At 43.4% G+C, this 15,890-nt stretch overlaps 1 protein-coding gene across 6 annotated transcripts in view; it reads right to left on the bottom strand.

Annotated features, from left to right (window-relative positions):
• Positions 1–15,890, bottom strand: part of NUGGC (nuclear GTPase, germinal center associated) — a 1,337,967-nt gene that overhangs the window by 536,920 nt on the left and 785,157 nt on the right. For all 6 annotated transcript variants that reach the window (XR_014961415.1, XM_085604518.1, XM_085604516.1 and 3 more), the window contains one exon: positions 2,738–2,857. Coding sequence is in view for 5 of the 6 variants with exons in the window: in XM_085604518.1 (XP_085460644.1) it covers positions 2,738–2,857 (120 nt within the window). In the remaining variant the exon portion in view is untranslated. The remainder of the gene's footprint in view (positions 1–2,737; positions 2,858–15,890) is intronic.

Below are 15,890 nucleotides of genomic sequence, written 5' to 3'. Positions count from 1 at the left end.
TCATTGTGTGGGCGGGGTGGCAGAACGGGTGTTGTTAGTTTTGCCCCTGCCCTTATTGTTGTTGCCTCTGTAACCACCCCTTTGGTTGCCCTTTGAAAAGGTATTTTGAGGAGGGGATTTGTAGGAGGTAGAGGTGCTATCGGTGGAGAAGCCTCTGCCTGTGCCACGAAAGGAGGAGCGTCGAAAGGAACGTTTAGACGCTTGTGTTTGGAGTGCCCCCATAGACTTTGCTGTGTCTGTGTCCTTTTTCATCTTTTCCAACGCTTCGTCTACCTTGGGCCCAAAGAGCGTTTGTTGGTCAAAGGGGTGATTGAGTATGGACGCCTGGACTTCAGGCTTAAACCCTGAGATCCTGAGCCAGGCATGGCGACGAAGCAGGACACTGGTATTTATGGCTCTAGAAGCAGTGTCGGCTGCATCGAGGGCACACTTAATGGAGGTGTTTGTAATGAGTTTACCCTCCTGTATTAGCTCATGAGCCCTACGCTTGTGTTTCTCGGGGAGGTGCTGCATAAGAGCCTCAAGTTCATCGTAGTGTGCTCTGTCATAGCGCGCAAGTAGCGCTTGTGTGTTTGCAATGCGCCACATGTTTGCAGCTTGAGAGGCGGTGCGCTTGCCAGACGCGTCTAGGAGTTTGGATTCCTTGTCTGGCGGTGGGGCTTCTCCTGAGGACTGGGAGTTAGCCTGCTTTCTAGCTGTAGAGACAACTAGGGAATCTAAGGGAGCAGGGCCCTTAATGTATGCAGGGTCTGTGGGTGCCGCCTTATACTTTTTCTCTATTCTAGGGTTTAGTACCCTGGCCCTGACAGGGTCTTTGAACACCTCTGCGGCATGCTTGGTGACACCCTTAAGCATGGGTAAGATGGAGGTGGATTTGTCCTGTATGTCGAATGTATCCAGTAAGAAGTCGTCTTCCACTGGTTCAGTGTGCATGTCCACCCCATGGTAGTGTGCTGCTCTCTGCACTAAATGATGGAACCCAAAGGAGTCCTCTGGAGGAGACGGCCTGGATGAGTATAGGTCGTCCTGAGGAATATCGGGTACATCAGGGTTATTGTAATCCTCCCACGGGTCTGGGGTCCCTGGTGGAGTGGGATCCATGGGGGCATCCGCCGGATAATTGTCCGGGTCCCCGTCGTCCGGATCTGGGGACGGGGCCGGAGAGTAGTGAGGTAAGGGTGGCGGAGACCTGGGAGGGGGTGGAGGAGGTGGAGGAGGTAGGGGAGGTGGTAGTGGGGAGGGCACTCTGAGGGGAGAAGTAGCCGAGTCCTTCCGTTTGGGTGGTGGAGGAGGAGCCGGAGTATCAAGGCGTCTTTTCTTGATAATTAAAGTCAATAGTCCAGTCTTTGGATCTTTGGACAAAGTCTTTTGTAGAGGGTCTGGTGTAAACAGAGCCAGTAGCGTCGAATCGTCCGTCGGCACCGGTGATTTCGGAACCGAGGACTTCGATGGTTTGTGTGCGCCATGCTTCTTTGGGGCCTCCTGTTTTTTCGGCGTCGAAGGAGTTTTCGGCGCCGGAGCGTCGGTGCCGACAGATTTATGTTTGTGTTTGGTCGGCACCGAGAGTCCAGGCTTCGGCACCGGTGGCTTTGGAGTCGAGCTGGATATTGCTTTCTTCGGTGCCGGATGCTGTTTTTCGGCACCGGGCGTCGGCTGGCTCGATCCCGAGCTGCCGTGAGACTTTGGATGCTTCGACACCGAGCCCGAAGGTGGGGTGATCGAAGCTTTGGTCTTGGTTTTGCCCAGGCCGGCAGGCGAGGGAGTAACCCGAGTCTCTTTGGTTTTGGGCGCGGGGGTGGGAGGGGGCACAGTACTCACGGCCCGCTGCGCCGGTGTGATGTCCTCCACGTCGGAGTCGTCGGCCTCGGAAGCGCTGACGACGTCTTCTTCCTGCTCGGTGTGTGTTTGCCCCGAAGCTTCGACGCCGTCTCCGAAGATGTCCGGTGGAGCTGCAGACGATGAGTGCGCCATGGTGCGTCGAGCTTTTCGATCCCGGATGGTTTTCTTCGATCGAAAAGACTTACAGGCGGGGCAGTCTCTGGCCTCGTGTTCTGGAGAGAGGCAAAGATTACACACCTGATGGAGGTCGGTGTGGGGAAATTTAGACCCACATTTTGGGCACTTTTTGAACGGAGTCCTTTCCATCGGCCGGGATCGGAGTCGAGGAGGGCCCGAAGGCCGGTGCCGATGTACGGGATGGAGAAAAGTGCCGCTTCGAGAGATGAAGATGATGATGAAGAAACTCGAAGAGACGAGGATTTTCCGTCGAGGCTGGAACCGTAGAAGTTCGAAGCCGGAGCACGAAGTATCACATCCGAGCCCGATGGCGGAAAAAAACAATCTGAGGATGGAGCCGAAGCCCATGCGCAGTACGGACCGAAGGAGGAGTCACCAAGCTCGTGACTTCCAAAGACTGTCCAAGAAGAAAAACAAACTGCAAACATCCGGGCCCAACACCAGATGGCGATCTATGCTAAGTGTACAATCTGCAGCTCATATGCCTCGAACACTTACTTTCCCTCCTAGCACTCTGGAACAGTGTGCAACCTAGACCTCAATCAAGAACTATTGAATCAATACATTAATCTAGCACAGCAGAGACAGGTGAATGTGATTCCATGATGACTGCATCATGCAGTGTATGAATAGTCACACAGCAATAATCTCAGCAATGCATTTACTGACTAGTACTGAACAAATTCAAGATTATTTTTAGAAGAGAAAGCCATTCTCTTACCTGAAGCCCACTGTTGAAATCCAACTGTATGCGTCCCTTCGAGAAGTCATTTCGGGACTTAACACAGATCAGAGAAATTTCACCAAGTATCTGGACTTTCTCTCGCTCCATTGCACTTTTCTGTAGATAATTAAGAGACACTCTTGTCAAACTGCATGCTCTAAATGGCTTTGTTTCAGCAGGCGCACTGAGACTAAGCTACTTTTGCAGAAAATTATTCATTATTTACCAGCCATTTTTATTACTCCAGGTCCCACTCTTTGTCCTTACAGTCCATGCTTAAGGCAACTAAGCTAAGTCTGGAAGGTGAGTATCACAAGTGCCTATTCAATTAAATATATGTTTAGCACCATTTCTCCTTGTTCGAGGGTAAATACACCTGTCATCAAACTGGGAATAGCCAGATTCCATTACAATAGCAAATGCATATCAATCAACTGCCTGTAAAAGTAGACTGAAGGCAATCAAGTCCTGTAATGAGAAAACACAGGAATCATCTCTTGAACCAACAACCTTAGGCCGTCCCTTTCTGTCTCAGGCAAAACACGGTGAATGTGGGATAACATGACCAAATACTGCTGAAACAACTTACAGGCTTCAGAACAAACTTCCTATAGAAGCTTATTAGTCAACAACAGAATTGTAAGAAGTTGCTGTAGAGATAAACTGAGATAGTCCTTCATGTAAAGCAGACTACTTTGACACGTGTGGTGCATCACAAATGCAGATCACTTGGACATCTAAACATCAGGCTCAACCTGAATAAAAACACTCCAAGGGCACAGGGCATAACAACGGATAGAGAGACATTAATAATCGAGGAGATGACTAATCCTTTCAAACCAGTAGGATTGGAAGCTATTACTTTGTAGTCTATGGAGAAAAGCAGACCAGTAAAATGGCTAATTCCGGCAAAACGAATCACTGACTTAATAGAGAAGTGTCATATTGAAGCATTGTAGAAAAAACAACTCATCTCTGCAAAAGTCAATATATTAAACTGGCAATCAACTATATATGACTGGTTTGGAATAGATATCAACTGACTGGCAAACACACCACCCACCTAGCCAACTTTTTAAATGGACACAAATTATCAGCTGCCAGATAAAAAAGGAAGCAGATTATCCCTTTCACACTGTAGAGAAGAACTAGGGAAAAGCTCTTATTTTAACTGCCAACTTTTTTGTCCAGGACACCAGACAAACAACTCCCTTTAAGCAGTGCTCACTACTTTAATAGAGGATGAATGATCTTCTACTAATGGCAAAGTAATGTAGTCCAAGCAAGGTCAATCTCAGGTTACGAAGACCATGAGAATTAAGTTATATTATTTTCCTTAAACCAATTTTAAAAAATGGCATTGGATAGCCCATGGTTGCAAGGCGAAGGGTAAGCTGGTACTTCAAGGAGCCTTATATGATCATCTTTTATCCTACCTGCATATCTTCCTACATAGCAAGGTTGGTGAAATTACTTAATTACAATCGGTTTTTCATCTTAAGCACCACTATACTTTTTTTTTTTATTAGAATATCTCAGCTGTATTGGATCTCACTATATTATCATTATACAGAGAAATCAAAAATTTTCCTGAACATACCTGTACAATTTCTTGCTAAATTTGAATTATATATAGCTTCAAAACAGTGACGGAGGTGTATGTCTGTCTGTCCTCGTTGTGTGGATAAACTCCGACAAAACCAAACACTATCTTGTTCCCGTATTGTGTTTAACTACTTTCAAGCGAGTGTATCAAAAAAGTAAAAGTGCAGTTTTATCTGCCTTGGTCCGATTTCTAACTTACCAAATATAGAAATTCGGCGGCCGGGGCGCTCCTCAGACCTAAGCCCAGGTCGAACATGGTCCCTCACCTTAAGGCCCTACACTGGCAGTCAATAAAGGAAAGGATTAAGTTCAAAGCCCTGGTGATATTCTTCAAGGCCTTTCATGGTAAAGGGGGCAGCTATCTCAATAAGCGTGCTAACCGCTATACCCCGGCTAGGCCCTTAAGATCCTCCTGCTCTGACCTCGCCCGCATCCCCATAGTACGCTTGGCCCGTATGGGGGGGTGCAGTTCTTTTGGCTATTTGGGCGCTCAAGCATGAAACAAAGTACTTGCCACCCTGTGAGCAACAACTGGCCTAACAGCTTTCAAGAAACATCTTAAAACCTGGCTCTTTAAGAACTAGTCATGCCTCAGGGTCCTGACACATGTACCTCTAGCGCTGTGCGCTATACAAGATTCTTTCACTCATTCAAGCCGCGCCTAGAGTTAGAACAGTAAATACACACTTCATTACGGTCAACGGCTGGTCCTCATAATGATGGGTATGAAATGTGTGTGCGCGCACCCCTTATGTGAAAGAACTGAACTCAGTGATTTTGAGATAGCCAGCTGCTCCAAAGCTCTGTAATGCACAGCAGTGCTAACCAACTGTCAATAGTATTTTTATTGTACAGTTAGCTAAAACCTTAACAAACAAGCATCTCTATGTTAAGTAATCAGAGCAGCAATTAAAACAAAAAAAACCCATATAAAATCAAATATCAGTATATCATGAAAATCATTTTAACGCAAGAGAAGGAGAGCAATGTGCAAAAGGCAATGGTGGAACATCTAAAGGTTGCTTCAAATATGGTCTCCTGTTTGACAAAATGCATTATACAGTACCAATAAAAGAGAGAACTTTTTTAAATTGCTTCAGAGTCTGTCACAAAGTGCTCCGCAAAGTACATTTTAGGGATGATAATCAAGCATGGAGAGTCCTAATTCAAGAGGCACATAACATGTATGCAAGAAGTATTATTTAGGACATGAATTTGTAACACACTAAATGATAACCATTACCATTAAATCACAATTCAATAACTTAGAATAAGGCTCTTAATGAATGGAATGGAAGCGAGGGAGCACAGCTGCATATAAGCACCACCATGCATGCGGATGTCAGTTTCTAGTTTTTTCCCAATCTCAAGCGCGGAGCTTCTACAATTATTGTGTGCTGAATACTAACATGGGCCATTTTTAGATGTTGAAAAGAGGCCACTCCACAAAATGGAGAGGCAGGAATGCAGCGAGAATCTCAGGTCCAGAAAGAGCATTATCGAAGGTGAGTAACTTGTTCTTGGGATGGATACTTCCTCACCTTAGAATAGATACCAAACCATTATCTCCCCAAGGTACAGGGTCTGTACAGTGGGTTCAAACTAAAGAGTATTGCAGAACCAAGTGGCCAAAGTGTCCTCCCTGACAGCCCAGGCTGTCCATGCAGTAGTATACTCTCAAGAACTTATGCACTGACACCCATGCTGCAGCCTGGCAGATATTAAGGACAGTCAAGCCCGTTGCACCATCGCAGTAGTACTTGGCTTGGCCCTGGTAGAATGGGCTCTCGGACCTTCCACAGGATGCTTTTCTGCCAGTGTGTGGCAGATGTTAATGCAGAGGACTATCCATCACAACAAGGTCTTCTTCATGGCCTTCCCTTTCTTTGCTTCAGATAACAAAAAGTTGATCATTCACATGGAAGTCCTTGGTACAATCTACGTAAAAGATTAAATTGCTTTCAGGGTCCAACCAAAGGTGCCTCTCCTTATCTTTTAAGGGGTGAAGAGGGGCAAAGAAGGATAAACTGCTTACCTGTAATCCTCGTTCTCTTCCAGGGGAATCCTCAAAGTCATAAGCATTGAATAGTCCCACCCAAGCAAACCCCGGAGCACTTCTTAAACATTATATGTCTATATATCTATCTCTCTAACAAATATATATATATATATATATATCAAACAAGAAGAAATGTCAAGGCCCAGTTCCTTAGATACACATTGCATTTATTTTCAACAGGCAACCTGCTCTCATATCCCTAACGTTTCGGCTCCACAATGAGCCTTGCTCGCAGGTGAGGCAGATTGTCAAGACTGACTGCGTGCTTCCTTTAAAACCATGCCACCACGTGACTCAGGGTCGGAGGCTCTCTTTCTCTGAGGTTTTCTGTGTGGATAAAATATATATATAGAGAGAGAGAGAAAGAGAGAGAGAGAGAGAGAGAGAGAGAGAGAGAGAGAGAGAGAGAGAGAGAGAGAGAGAGAGAGAGAGAGAGAGAGAGAGAGAGAGAGAGAGAGAGAGAGAGAGAGAGAGAGAGAGAGAGAGAGAGAGAGAGAGAGACACTATAGAAAGGGTAAAAATGGCCAGATTACATTTACTTTTCTTTTAATACCATGGAAATCAATACAATTCATGTTAGCAAAGTAAAACGGACTATAGGAAACCTTCCACAAACATTTATCTAAAAAGGGAATATGAAGCACTGTTAACCAATAGGCTGCATTCAAAGAGTAAGCATTAAACTGCCCCTGTGTCTTTAAGAACCTCACAGTACCCCCTGTATCCCATCATGCACCGCAGGTGAGAGTTAGGTCAGGTCCTTTTTGAAGAAAATTAAGGAATCCTGCATACAGAACTTGTTGAGAACTGTAATGGCATCAGTCTGGGGAGGTGGGTGGGTTGCTTATGACTTTGATGAGGATTCCCTATACTAGGATTACAGGAAAGAAATGTATCCTTCTCTTCCAATGAACCCTCATCAATAGTCATAAGCATTGTATAGAATAGCAAGCCCATCCCACAACGTGCAGATTTAGAAGCAGAAAACAACTCCAACTTGTAACCAAAAAGATTCCTCAATGAAGTCTGTCCTACTTGAGCAGCTGCCTTTGCATCTGAATCCAAGCAGTAATCCCTAGTAAAGGTATGGACAGATTTCCAGGAAGCGGCTTTACAGATTTCAGAAATTGCCACATTTCTCAACAGAGCTCCAGTAGCAGCTTTTGTCCCAGTAGGGTGTGCTCTAGGTCTAGCAGGCAATTACTTTTTAGCTAGCTGGTAATAAAGTATTATACATGAAACAATCCATCTTGAAACTGACTGTATAGATGAGGCTAAACCTGCTTGAACTGGACCATAGTAAATAAACTGGTGATCCGAATTACTAATACTCTTGGTCTTGTCCAAGTAGAATTACAACACTCCTCTTAACATCCAGTGAATGTAAAGACCTTTCAGCAGGATTCGAAGGGTTAGGAAGGAAAGTAGGCAGAGAGATAGTCTGACTGATGTGAAAGTCTGAGACTACCTTAGGTAGAAAACTGGGATGAGTCCTCATAACCACTGTACTGGAGTGAAAAACAGTATACGGTAGCTCTGAACACAGAGCTTGAATTTCGCTTACCCTTTGGGAGGAAGTGATAGCCACCCAAAAAGTTGCTTTCCGGGTGAGATGCTGCTAAGAGGCTTTATGTATTGGCTCAAATGGAGGGCCCATTAATTTGGAAAGGACAATGTTGAGTTCCCATGGAGGAAAGGGATTCCTGACTGGGGGAAACATCTTTTTAAGCCCTTCAAGAAAGTCTTTTACTACTGGGAGTCAGAAAAAGGAAGATTGTGACAGATTTCATAAAGCTGTAATGACTGCCAGGTGTACTCCAATGGAAGAGAATTGTGACCCTGTTTAGCCAAGTGAAGGAGATATGGGATAAGTACATCCTCTAGACATGAAATTGGGTTATAATCATTTTGTGTACACACAAATAAAACCTCTTCCATTTAAAGGCACATCAACGTCTAGTGGAGGATCTATAGCCTCCTTGAGAATGTTCATACACTACTTGGGAGAAACGAAATTTCCATATTGGAGGAATTCAGGAGCCATGCTGTCAAGTTCGCGGATGAGAGGTTGGGATGTAGTATCTGTCCTCCGAACCTAAACAGGAGATCCGTTCGCCAGGGAAGCCTTTTGTGGGGCCTCTCCAGTAGAAGGTCTGTGAACCACCACTGGGGAGGCCACTCTGGGGCTATGAGAATGATTCTGGTGTGAGACTGGTACAACTTGAGAATCAATGAGGGAACGAGAGGAGTTAGTGGAAATGCGTAGAGGAATTTCCCTGACCAACTTATTAAAATGGCATTCCCCTGCGACCCTGGCTGGGAGAACATGGACACGTAGGTGTGTCATTTTTTGTTGTTGATCTCTGCTATGTGAGGATATCCCAACACCAGAAAGATTTCTTGCAAGATGTTGTCATTGAGAACCCAGTCACGATTGTCTTGGGAATTGCGACTGAGATCATCTGCCTGCACGTTTTGAATTTTTGAATTCCTGGCAGATGGATTGCCGTTATCGTGAGATTCCTTTCCTGGCTAGTAGTCTTTTCCAGATGGTCTGGGCCTCTTGGGACAGAGTACGAGAGATAGTCCCTCCCGGCTTGTTCAGGTAATGTATGGTTGTCGGTTTGGACACGGATACAGTTGGTCGTGAGTGCTAGAAAGAAAAACTTCAGAGCTAGGTGGACTGATCTCAGCTCCAGCATGTTGATGTGGTACGTTTGTTCTCTGTCCGACCACACACTGTTTCTTAAGGGAACCCTTGTGAGCTTCCCATCCCTGAAGGGTAATCATTGTCTGAGTGGGTGGTTCCTGGTGAAATGATACCCCCACCATGAGATTATTCCGCTGAGAACACCATGGGAGAGATTGTCGTGAAATGAAATGAAATTTTAATTTATAAAAGAGCGTGCTACTAGGATAGGTTGTCTGGGCAGGGAACTCCAAGAGGTAGCTGGCCAAGACTGATGATCGTTATAGTTTAAAAAGCCATGTCTCCAAGTTTTTCCTCAAAAGCTAGGAGGGCCGTTTCCTTCTTTAAAAATAATGGGAGATAATTCCAAAGACGGGAGGTGCTGCTTAAGTAGTTTCTCCCTCCCCATTGAGTTCTATTTGCTCTTGGAATGATCACATAAGACGCTGATTCTGAACGAAGATATCTGGGCAGAACGTACCAGCGAAAGTTTAGCCTAAAAAAATAAGGTCCTTCCCCATGAAGAGCCGTGAAAGCAATACATAGAGCTTTGAAATGTATGCGTTTCTCAAAGGGTAACCAATGAAGAAGCAGAAGAACAGCTGATACTGATTCCTATTTTGGTATGCCTAACAATTGGCATGCAGCCGAGTTCTGAAAAATTTGCAGCTTGTTGAGGCTTTTCTAATATTCACAAGTAGTGCATTTGCGTAGACTATTTCAAAAGTACCAATGCGGCGATTACAGTTTTTTGCAAATCTTTAGGTATAAAAGGGAATATTTTCCTTAGCAGTTCCATGGTAAAAAAAGGAGGCAGAGGTAATTGCGTTAACATGCCCTTCAAAGGTCAGCTGGCTGTCAAATACCACTGAAAGGGTTTTTTGCCGTTGTAACCGGAGAAGAAAGTTGGCCTAGTTCAGATGGCCACCAATCTTGGGCCCAAAAGGAGCGATCTTTTTCGAAGAGCAGTACCTCAGTTTTACCTGAAATCAACTTTAGACAGTTTTTGGCCATCCATTTCCCAATCTCCTGCATGCAGCTATGAAAACGCCTTGCTGTATCTGTAGGGTTTGTTGATACTGAGACCACTAACTGGGTGTTATCTGCTTACGTGACTGCAGTGAACCCGCATGATCTAATAAGTTTGGACAAAGAGCCCACGTATATATTAAAGAAGGTCGGGCTAAGAGATGAGCCCTGGGGAACCCCACATGGGAGAGAAAAAGAGGGCGAGTTTAAATTGTCAACTGCTAGAAACTGTTTTCAGTCTGACAGGAACGATTTAAGTTGACAAGAGAGCTTTGTCCCTTATACCAACGTCTGTAAGCCTGTTTAGTAGGATATCGTGGTTAACAGTGTCAAAAGCTGCCGATAGGTCTAATAGGATCAGCATGGCACTGCCACCACCATCCAACGTGCGTCTGATTTGTTCTGAGACACTTACCAAAGCCAATTCAGTGCTATGGTGTTTCCTAAAACCGAATTGCCAAGGGTCTGGATGGCTGTGGTTCTCGATAAAAGTGGTCAGCTGAGAGGTAATCACTTTTTCAATTATTTTAGCAGGGAGGGGTAATCTACAAATCGGCGATAATTATTGGGGTCTGTGGGATCTAGATTTGTGTTTTTGAGCAGAAGGGAGGATAGATGATATCTTCCAGATACTTAGAAATTGCCCTAGCTTGATCATTTGATTAAAAATTTCCGTTAGGTAGCCTGAAATAGTTTCTGCTGCTAGATGTGTAATTTTAGGAGGGCATGGGTCTAAAGGGGATCCTGACTTGGTTTGTAAAAGAATAGTTTTGATTTGCTCCAGGGAGAGTTCAGAAAAGGCCGTTAAGGTGGTCTTAAGTTAATTTTCCTTGGATAGGGGTCCGGTTCGATAAATCGTCCGCTTTGAGGAACGGTAAGACAGAATTCACATTCTCTTGAAAGAAGGTAGCCAATTAGTTACAAAACATCTAGTTAAAGTGCTCACTTACTTTTCCCGGTAGTTTAACAGTGGCAAAAAGTTATTTTGAAGTGTTTTTCACCGCTTCTATTTTTTGGATGAAATATATGGTTTATTCTTTGCTGATCATATCTTTGTAGATGGCGAAGATGTTTTTGTATTTCTCTTTTTCTGATTTCTCATAATGTTGCCTCCAATTTTTTTCTTGTCTGCGACATGCTTGTTTTTGAAGTCTTTTCTGCGAAGCATGGTTCAGATTGTATACGCCTTCTGCTCCTGTTGTATTTGACAGTGCTATTCCATCGATAGCTTTGTCCAGCCATACCTGATATAAACTGGATTTTTTTGTCTGGGTCGATCGTAGCCAAAGGCCGGGTCACTGTCAAGATTGCTTCTAGCTGTTCTTCTCTAACCGTATGCCATTTATGGGAGGGCCTTTTAGGTCGAGGCTTATTATTAATTGCAGTGTGGGGGGGCTAATTTAATGTTGAACATAACCGTCTGATGGTCAGATCATACCAAAGGGAGACTGTCGATGTTGAAAGATAGGGGTAGTCTGAAAAATGCCATCGAGCCGATGACCTGCTTGATGTGTCGGTCCATTAACCAATCCTAGACTAAGCATTATGTTGGAGAGGTTTGCTGCATCCATGTCATCAGGATTTTCGAAGTGCAAGTTGAAGTCCCCCAATATCGCGTAGTCGGGAGAATGTATTTTTAGGTCTAAAAGCTGTGGAAAAGTGCGTAGAAAGGCTGTATGGGAGCATGGGGGACGATATAATAGTATCCGATTCAATGTATAATACTGTAGTCTAAATGCAATCGCTTCTAGTTCTTTTAAGCCAGTAAGTTCTGTAAAGGACCCTGTAAAAGAGTGTTGATATATTACAGCAATGCCTGCTTCTTTTTTTCCTACCCTGTCGAGCCTGTGAATCGAATAACCTGAGGGTACTGCTATGGCTAGGTCAGCCCTGGCTGCTGAACTGGCCCATGATTCGGTAAAATAATGCCATATCTAAATCCTGAGCATCTAAGAAATCCGCAAATTCCGTGGCATGTTTCACCAAGTGCATACCGAAACTGCTTGACATCTGAGGCACCCTTTTATTCTGGTGATCGAAGGCTGTTTATTTTAAGGTTAAGTAGGGTGCAGTTACACTCTGGACAAGGCACTGTGTTCTCGCAGTTGGCAGGGGAAAACAAAGGGCCGTTACATAACCTACCTGGAATGAGTTCACGCAGCTCGCCTGTAGATTATCTGCGAAAAATTTGGGGCGGTGTAGACAAACCGCCATAGTGGCTGGAGATGGTCGCGTTTCGGGCACAGACAGGCTCGCCTTAGGTACGCCTACGGCGCGGACGTGCTCTCTCGTTACATTTAAAGGCCGTCATCAGCAGGGGACGTGTCTTGGGCGTGATGACATGGCACTGAGAGCCTGGGCTAAAAAAAGAGTGAGGGAATCTATATATTCAAGCAAGGGTAGAGCAACCCCACGTGTTCTGCCGCAAGCTCCCTTGCGGCAGGCACTAATGGTAAAGAAACACAAACTAAAAGAAAAGGATTAAAATCAGTGAAAGCATAAACAAATCAAAGACCTTAACAGTTTATGGGACAGAGCCCTTTCCAAGATGGTGCTACTAATGCGTTGGGAGCCAGGCAACTCCAAAACAGCACTGAAGTGCTAACAAGGAAATCACAACAGTCTACTAGTGTCTGCCCTTGTTGAGGCTAGCTTGTAATAACCTGAGTTAGTCCTCACAGCAATTGGAAAACTGGTTACACTCATCCTCCAGACACTTCTGTAAGTCCTGTAAGGGCCTCATGTGTAATCTCGCATTCGGTACAATGGAGATAAAAGAAGCCAGGGAACCCAGAAGAGAAGCAATCTGTCTTGCCAAAGGACGATGGGACGGCAGAAGAGGGCAGCATTTTAGAGTCAAGGATGATAGTATCTCCTTAGAAGGATACACTCTTGCGGACTGTGTATCAAATGTGGTCCATAAGTAGTGTAGTTTTTGGACTGGACTGGACTGACTGATGATTTTATAAATTTGATCTGAAGACCCACACTTTTGACGGTGACTTAAACGGCGAACAAACAGGTATTTTTCTCGACGTCCTACCTCGCCACGTGGACCAGACCTGTTTTTACGCAGCATTTCTCAGAATCTGCCACTCCACACCTCTGGATGCGAGGAGGGCTCTTTAAAGAAGATACATGTTCCCCAAGGCCTCTTATGAATGATCCTCTCTCCTGGACACCGCTGAGTCTCATCTTATCTCTGGCCTTCAGGGAACCCTTTGATAGCTTCTGGTAGTGAGGACAGGAGTCAGGATGGTGGGACTGGCTTGCAGACAATGCAGATTGCATGAGGGTCAGTCTGGGCCTCTTTCTTCGCACAAGAAAGGCACTTCACAAATAGTGAAGGAATTTGTGAAGAGAATAAAAAGTATTTCCTGTCCGGAAAAATGCTGTCAGTATAGCAACTAAGAATCAATGGTTTGCAACCATTTGGTTGGAAAATATTTTTCTGACTAGTTTAGACAAAAATAGACAGCTCAGTGCACCAGAATCCTTAGAGAAGGAGCCGGAAAAATGACCTGACCTGTCACTTATGGGCCATGATGGGATACAGGGGGTACTGAGAGGTTCTTCAAGGCACGGTGCCAGTTTTATGATTACTCTTTGAATGCAGCCTATTGGTTGATAATGCCTCATATTGTCTTTCCTTCTGCTTTTAAATAAAGATTTGTGGAAAGCTTCCTATAGTCAGTTTTTCTTTGCTAACATGCATTAAGTTGATTCCTGTGGTTTTAGAAGAAAAGTAAATGTAATTTGGCCATTTTGTCCCTTTCTATACACTGCAGATATATATATATATATATATATATATATATACACACATTTTACATACTGCAAGTTGGTAGTTATAGTTAGGGCCTAAGTTTACATAGTAAAAGCATTTGACTTCTCTATATCTTTGGTGCCGTCTGAAGAAATCTCCACCAAGTTTTCCAACAAAAGCGTGCCATTGATTCTTGTTGTGCATGGAAAGTTTTGGGGTGATCTGTCAAGCGAGGGCCAAGAATATGGTGTAGGGGGTAAAAAATCATGATTACAGCCTGAACCGCTGAACGGAATTACACCAAATTTGGCAGAACGGTAGCTGTTGGTCCAGAAAGCCACATTTTTGTAAACTGGTGTAAATCTGTTCAATAGTTTGGGAGATATTGAAGAAAAAAACTAATTTGGATACTTAGGGATGCGAAGAGTCCACAAATCCTCCCTATCTCATGCTGAGAACGGATTACACTTCAAGCAAGCACTTCATGGCAGCTTTTTATATTTCGGACACTGAAAGTTTTCGATCCATGTAACCATAGCTGCTTTTCCCCAAGTGGAAAGAGCCACAGGCTTTACAGTTATCGGTCTAGTCGACAACTAGTAACAATAAACAATATGGGAAACAATCTACTTTGATAAAGGTCAATAAAGAGAAGGTAAAATGTCCTACTTTATGGGAATGAAACACCGAGAAAAGTTCACAAGCAGATATAGTTCACATATCCTACAAGTAGACGTGATAGCAACAAGGAACACTGCCTTCAAAGATAAATGCTGCAATATGGCTTTTAACACTGGCTCAAACTGAGAAGACATTTCTTTTGACAGAAACAGAGAGCAGCCATGATGACCACAACAGCACAGATAGGCGTTTCGAAATGGGCTAGAGAACAAGACCAGATGAGAGTATAGGTAGAGTGCATGACAAGGATCTTTATGGTTTCAATCCAACAAAAATAAAAATCATCATAAATGATTCAAAATTGAAGAAAATATTGCTAGCACGTATACCCTACATATGATTTTTACTATATTTGCAATTTAATAACAAAATCATGATAAAAAATGCTCTATTTAGGGGTACTGCTGACGAAAACTTTCTGGATGCAGTCTGACACCTGGGGGTAATTCTAAAGTAAGGAATCTATCACGAACGTGTTTCTTTCAGATGCTCTATTTATTAAAGCTACAAAAAAAGCTCTTGAATACCTTATATCATATGGGAATCAAATATTCTAAGAGAGCTACACTGTGGTTTAACCAAAGATTTAAATTATCTCACAATGTCAGATACTGGAACTACTGAACTGATGCAGGCACTTTTTATCTAGCAGACACAAGTCAAGGGAAGTACAGAATGTCTATATCTAAATATAGCAAATTTGAAACTTTATGCAACTGTATACTTAATTAATTTGCTAATGTTTTACCTATTGCAAAGATTCCTGAAGTTGTATTGTGCTAAAACATATTTACTAGATCTGGTCATGTTGCGAATCAAGTCTGTAAGAAATGATGTTCTGATAATATTTCCAATTTGCAGATAATTAAAGATGATTGGAATATAGAATTATGTATTACCTCTCTCTCTCTTTCTCTCTCTCAATGGCAGCATATAATGTTATGTAATATATCTTGAACATTACTTGTCTCTCTGGTTAATTACGGACCTGTTAAACATTTTAAGGCTAGGCTAGCTGATGATGATTCTATGTGCTGGCATTATAATAAAATAATAGTTCATTGAAACACTTGTTATATGATTGTCTTATTGTATTAAAATGTGGTCTGTAATATGGGATCCAATTTGTGAAATTCTTACTATTTCCTATAATATTTCATATACTATAGCTATTTGCAAATCAGTTGCCATTTTTCTTTTATTCTTCGTTAGCACTAGCCAACAAGAAAGTGTTCGATTTCTTAGTTTCCTCAGCAATGAAATCCATAACTTCCAACTAAATTATTATCTACTCATAAGTGGTGGGCTGGGATAACTGTCA

This window comes from Triturus cristatus, chromosome 5_1 (assembly GCF_964204655.1).
Source record: "Triturus cristatus chromosome 5_1, aTriCri1.1, whole genome shotgun sequence".
In the NCBI taxonomy this organism is placed as follows: domain Eukaryota; kingdom Metazoa; phylum Chordata; class Amphibia; order Caudata; family Salamandridae; genus Triturus; species Triturus cristatus.
Note: the sequence above shows the minus strand (reverse complement) of the source record. Positions and strands in the feature narration are given on the sequence as shown.